Genomic DNA, 6000 nt, shown 5'->3' with positions numbered 1-6000 from the left:
ACTGACTTATCTCGCCTATTTATAAGTTTCTGGGTGTGGTTTATAAAAACCTTTTCTTCCAGTAGCAGCATAATTGTCCTGACTAACTCATTTCACGTTCCTTAGTGTGCGTTAGGTGTGAAAGCGGCAGGATTATTTCAGCTAGACAGTGATGATGGAAGGAAGCACTCAGTGGTTTATTTTATGAGGCATATACATTTTTTTTTAATCGGGATTACAATAAACTATAATTTATTCTTCAGACTCTTCTTAAAGTGAAGGTCCAGGGAAACCTTGAAAAAAATAAAAATCCCTATCCACTTACCTGGGGCTTCCTCCAGCCCGTGGCAGGCAGGAGGTGCCCTCGCCGCCGCTCCAGAGGCTTCCGGTCGTCTTCGGTGGCCGACCCAACCTGGCCTGGCCGGCTGCCAGGTCGGGCTCTTCTGCGCTCCATGGCCGGGCTCTTCTGAGTCCCACGCGGGCGCGCTGACGTCATCGGACGTCCTCCGGGCTGTACTGCGCAGGCGCAGAACTACTGCGTCTGCGCAGTACAGCCCGGAGGACGTCCGATGACGTCAGCGCGCCCGCGTGGGACGCAGAAGAGCCCGGCCATGGAGCGCAGAAGAGCCCGACCTGGCAGCCGGCCTGGCTAGGTCGGGTCGGCCACCGAAGACGACCGGAAGCCTCTGGAGCGGCGGCAAGGGCACCTCCTGCCTGCCACGGGCTGGAGGAAGCCCCAGGTAAGTGGATAGGGATTTTTATTTTTTTTAAGAGATCCCTGAACCTTCCCTTTAAGTGAAACGCCAGCTTTGTAATGATATAACATTTGTCAGTGCAATACATTCTGTAATTCATGTTATTAAAAGGAACCTGAGGTGAGAGAAATACATGGAGGCTGCCATATTTATTTCTTTTTACACAATATCAGTTGCCTGGCAGTCCTGCACATCTTTCTCGTCAGTAGTGTCTGAATCACACGCCTGAAACAAGCATCTTGTCAGATTTTTGTCAGAAACATTTGCTCTGCATGCAGGAGTGTAAATACAGAGTGCTGCCCCCCTTACCCTGTAGAGATTTGTTTGCCAGCTAACTCCCATCACGGAGGGCCCGGTCCTGTACATAATGAGCACAGAGCAGCAGTGGAGGCCCGGTCTTGTACGGTAGGAGTGGTGGCAAAGCATTATTCATTACCTGTTCCCAGGGCCGTACAGGTTACTCCATCTTTATTGCTGCACCGTGCAGCCAGTTACCATGCGGCCCTCAATGCATGTCGCATGACGTGCAGAGACTGGAGAGGCAAGGTGATTTGCTGCACAGCGATAAGCTGGAGTAAAGAGGACCTGTCCTGCTGCCGGGAACAGGCAATAAAGCTGGTGTTTTACTGTAATCAAATTGATTTACACTTTATAAACATTACCATGCCGCAATGTTAATTTTTAAAATTTGCAAAATTACTGTACAAGTCCAAAGAATAGAACATTAATTTTGCACATATTAAATTAAGCCATTGAACTGTTTTGTTTCTTAGAACTCCAGATTCTTAGCTTAAAAAAGTGTCAAATCCTAGTTTGGAATTTGTATTCAGAATGTAAATGTTCACCCTCTTCACCAGATCAGAATACCTGAACCTCCCATGATACAGTGCATCTGAATAACAGTGCCGTTTCAGAAGGTGACCTTGGTAACAGTAGAACGCCTTTGTGATCCAGAAAACCTAGAATGATTTTATGTAAAGGGTACCTGAACTTACTTGTGATATGAGATAATCATGTGTATGTGCTGTCCCAATCCTGCATAGAACTAGTCTGTTTATTTATTCTTTTCTCTGAGTGTAGGGGTTAAGAACCCAAAGCTCTAAATGTAGTTTTCTCTGCAGTCAGGCTGTAGTCAGCAGACAATTTTGTAAATTGTAATTTAGTCCAGACTTGCTTGCAAGTTCTCCACTGCTCTCCACTGTTAGTAAATCCAGGTCTATAAGACCTCATCATACTCAGCTCCACACCAAACACAGAGTTGACTGAGACCTGACTTGAGACTCATAATAGCCCATCAAGTACAGAAGTCTTCAGACTAAAGCAAACTCAGCTTATGAGCAGTTTCAGAACCATATGCTCTCTGATGTATAAGACAGCAGCCATTTTGGGTGTAAGATTGCTTCTACAATACATCTATATTTTAAAGGTAAACTAATATCAGTGCCCTGTAATAAGGGCTAGAGTGAACACTGAAAGATGGAAATAAAAGAAAAAAGTTCTTTCATTGACCTCAGTATATAATTAGGCTATATCATGGGGTTATCTTGCTTTACAACTGCTGTTCTTTCTGATATTACAAATTTTGAAGGACATCAGAAAGTTGTGATGTTAACACCTCACTGTGGGCAAAGTCTGTGATATATGGAAAAGATCTTAAATAGACTCAAAACGTTTTGGGGATTCTTGGCTTTGATTACAAACTGTGTTGTTAATCAGTAAATCATTGAACCTGTGTAAACACAGTGCTGGTAAAGGATGTTACTTTTCTAGCTCTTGTTTAGTAAGCTGTGACTTTTGTACGTATCTCAGTGTTCTCCCCAGAAATGTTTCCCAGTTGAATGGCATGAAAAAGTAGCCAGGTAGGGAGCAACAGGGAAATACAGGGTCGGTCAAAATTAGCTGGGTGGAGCACCCGGCTAAAAGCCTGGGGAGAACGCTGTATCTGTTTGCTGCTCTGTAAGATTCTGTATACAAGAGACAGGTAAATCCTGCACTGTCTAACTGTATCAACAAGGAAGGCATACTATCGTCACTTTCATTGCCTGTTACTGTTTTATATTCCTTGGAGTAAGACACTTAAAGTCTGTTTCTGTTACTTACGGTAGTTATGAGAGAGTTTTCTGCATGTGTGGCTATTATAATATTACAGTACATCATGGGAAATCTTGATATGTAAGTTGAAGCACTTGCTGGTGTCATTTATTTTGTTTTTCTTCGAACATTTTCTATATTTGACCCACAGCAAGATAATCATTGGTGGTGTTCAATGCCTGACTGAAAATCTCCAGTCAAAAACACAGTTTGCCCTTCACTGTGAAGGAATGTACCAAGTTTTGATACTTTCATGCTTGTAGTAAAATGTCAGTGTTGGTAGCGCTTTACCTACAGAATCTTCTGCCTCTGTGAGAGGTGTGACTTGCAGATGACACGTGACATTGAGGGCTCCTCAATGGCTTTTAACCAAGATTTTACATTGCAGACAGTTGAGGTGAAACGCTGAAGGGCTAGCGACCCTTTTATGTGCCATTTTTTTTCTCTCCTCGTAATTTTCCAGGAAGGGAAATGCTTTGCACAAGCAATCACTTCACCAGCTGGGCCTCAGACTCCTTGACCTCTGGTGCCTTCATGCTTCTTGGTCTGTGCCAGGAGCTGTAAGGTGCTCTACCACTTTTCTTTCAGGTCTCATTGCTGACCTCAGCCTACACAGCTACAATTTGCTGCTGACAATTTTTCCAATACTCGCCATTTGTTCTCAACGTCCAGAACTGCCACCCTTTGAAAGCTGGTGGGGCGACAACATGGATGACTGCTAACTTTTCTGAGTGCACTGTGATTGCTACGCTTGTTTTTAAGCAGGGTCTGAACCGCAATGTCATAGTTGATGCGGGACTGTTGACATGTTCCGCTGCAGTAAAAAAAAGTAATCCATTCATCGGAGTCCAACCCCAAGCCCAGATCCCGTGCCTGCACTCTCAGACTCTTCTTGCTGCAGCCCTTTTCTCCATGCCCATTCTCTTTCACACGCCTTTCAGACTTTTTATTCTTGTTTGCTGCTGCTGACGCTCCAGAGGAACGTTCGGAACGAAACAGGACGTTGTCAGGCAATTCATCTTCAGTGTTAGTCTCCAGTGTCGTGTTTTCTAAAGGGTAATGTGAACATGTTATTAGTGTTCATTCATCAGTTCAGTCCTTATTAAAAACATATTGTCCCGTATCCTATTCACTTTGCTCTTGAGTTTTTTCCAGGGATATATTTTCAAACCTTACTAATAAAATACCTTTAAAGGGAACCAAGCACAATTTTTAGCACGCAGGGTATCTCAGTAGCACATTTAATCACTTAAAGGAGTCATCAGGGGAAAACCGGTAAAATAAGTGGTACTTACAGGGGGCTTCCTCCAGCCCAAGCTCCCAGCATGTCCCTCACCGCAGCTCTCCCCGCAGCCGTTTGCCGCAGGTCCGTCCCAGTCCCCGGCGATGACGTCAGAGCGGCCTCCAGGTCGCTCTGTACTGCGCCTGCGCGAGCGGTGCTGTCAATCACCACCACGTGGGCCGGAGCAGACTGCTCTGACGTCATCGCCGGGGTCCGGGTGACGGACCTGCGGCAGACGGCTGCAGGCAGAGCTGCAGTGAGGGACGTCCTGGGAGCTTGGAGCTGGAGGAAGCCCCCGGTAAGTACCACTTATTTTACCGGTTTTCCCCTGATGACTCCTTTAATTACCAGCGGTCTCTGCCCCCTTAAGGACCAGACACCATTGGTACAATAACGACGGAATCCCAATGAATCAACGCCCATACCCGCCATCACCGCCGCATGCCGGGATCCTCCTGACATCCACTCTGAGGTCCCTATGATGGCCGGTCAGGAGGCTCTTTCATTGGCTCCTGACCGTGTCTATCAATGTAAGCATATGGGAGCGGCTTACATTGATAGACACAGCCAGGAGCCAAAGAAATCGGCTTCTGACCAACTCACATGGCTCTGCCGTCATAGAGACAGGCAGAGCCAGTGAGCTGCGACGAGAGACGGTTTCAGCGGCAAGATCGTCGGGGAGCAACGGAAACGGCGAACGTGCGCTGCAGTGGTGATTGAAATCTAAGCCTTGACAGCCAGGTGACAACCAAAATAGGGTGTAGATTTCAATCACCATGGTCCTTAAGTAGTTAATATGCATTCCAACAATGTGGCTCATTAACCTCCTGAGCGGTATGGACGAGCTCAGCTCGTCCATCACCGCCGGAGGCTGCCGCTCAGGCCCTGCTGGGCCGATTTTTATCAAATAAAGTGCAGCACACGCAGCCGGCACTTTGCCAGCCGCGTGTGCTGCCTGATCGCCGCCGCTCTGCGGCGATTCGCCGCGAGCAGCGGCGAAAGAGGGCCCCCCTAGCCGCCTGAGCCCTGCGCAGCCGGAACAAAAAGTTCCGGCCAGCGCTAAGGGCTGGATCGGAGGCGGCTGACGTCAGGACGTCGGCTGACGTCCATGACGTCACTCCGCTCGTCGCCATGGCGACGATCTAAGCAAAACAAGGAAGGCCGCTCATTGCGGCCTTCCTTGTTTATTATGGGCGCCGGAGGCGATCGGAAGAACGCCTCCGGAGCGCCCTCTAGTGGGCTTTCATGCAGCCAACTTTCAGTTGGCTGCATGAAATAGTTTTTTTTTAATTAAAAAAAACCCCTCCCGCAGCCTCCCTGGCGATCTCAATAGAACGCCGAGGAGGTTAATACAAAAAACAAACAAAAAAAACCTTCAATTCGACCTATTCACTAATATTTTTACATTTAAAAGTTCAGCAAAGGGTTTTATTAGCCTACTTCCTCCTACTTCCTAGGTCTGCCCAACCACAGAAGTTTCAGGCAGATAAGGACTGATGTAATTATTTTATTGCACATATTAGCAGAAAGCACATAAAAAACTTTTGATCAGCAGGGAAGGGGGGGGGAGGGGTTAGATTGTACACTGTGCTTCCAAGAATTTACAGGAGTCACAAATACTGTCTTCATGCCATCCCCTGGATAAATAATGGGCAGCTAGAAGGGGAGGGGGCAACATGACCGATCCTATAGCTATTAGAAACTAGGAAACAGGTGCTTGGTTCCATTTAAAGCTTGGTTTCATTAAAGTTTCATGCTAGAAAGTACTTAAATTAAGTTTGATATTACTTTTTCCCCCTAATTTTTAGTACTTTTATAATTGCTAGGTGATAAAAAGTTATTTTAGAGAAGATGAAAAATGATATCCTGGAAGAAAACTTGCAACAAAAAGTT

At 46.3% G+C, this 6000-nt stretch overlaps 1 protein-coding gene across 1 annotated transcript in view; it reads right to left on the bottom strand.

Annotated features, from left to right (window-relative positions):
- Nucleotides 1-762: 762 nt before the first annotated feature.
- ARTN (artemin) overlaps nucleotides 763-6000 on the bottom strand; it is a 72396-nt gene continuing 67158 nt past the window's right edge. The window contains exon 5 of the mRNA XM_068242517.1: nucleotides 763-3874. Coding sequence (XP_068098618.1) covers nucleotides 3429-3874 — 446 coding nt within the window. The 3' untranslated portion in view covers nucleotides 763-3428. The remainder of the gene's footprint in view (nucleotides 3875-6000) is intronic.

This window comes from Hyperolius riggenbachi, chromosome 6 (genome assembly GCF_040937935.1).
Source record: "Hyperolius riggenbachi isolate aHypRig1 chromosome 6, aHypRig1.pri, whole genome shotgun sequence".
Taxonomy (NCBI): domain Eukaryota; kingdom Metazoa; phylum Chordata; class Amphibia; order Anura; family Hyperoliidae; genus Hyperolius; species Hyperolius riggenbachi.
Note: the sequence above shows the minus strand (reverse complement) of the source record. Positions and strands in the feature narration are given on the sequence as shown.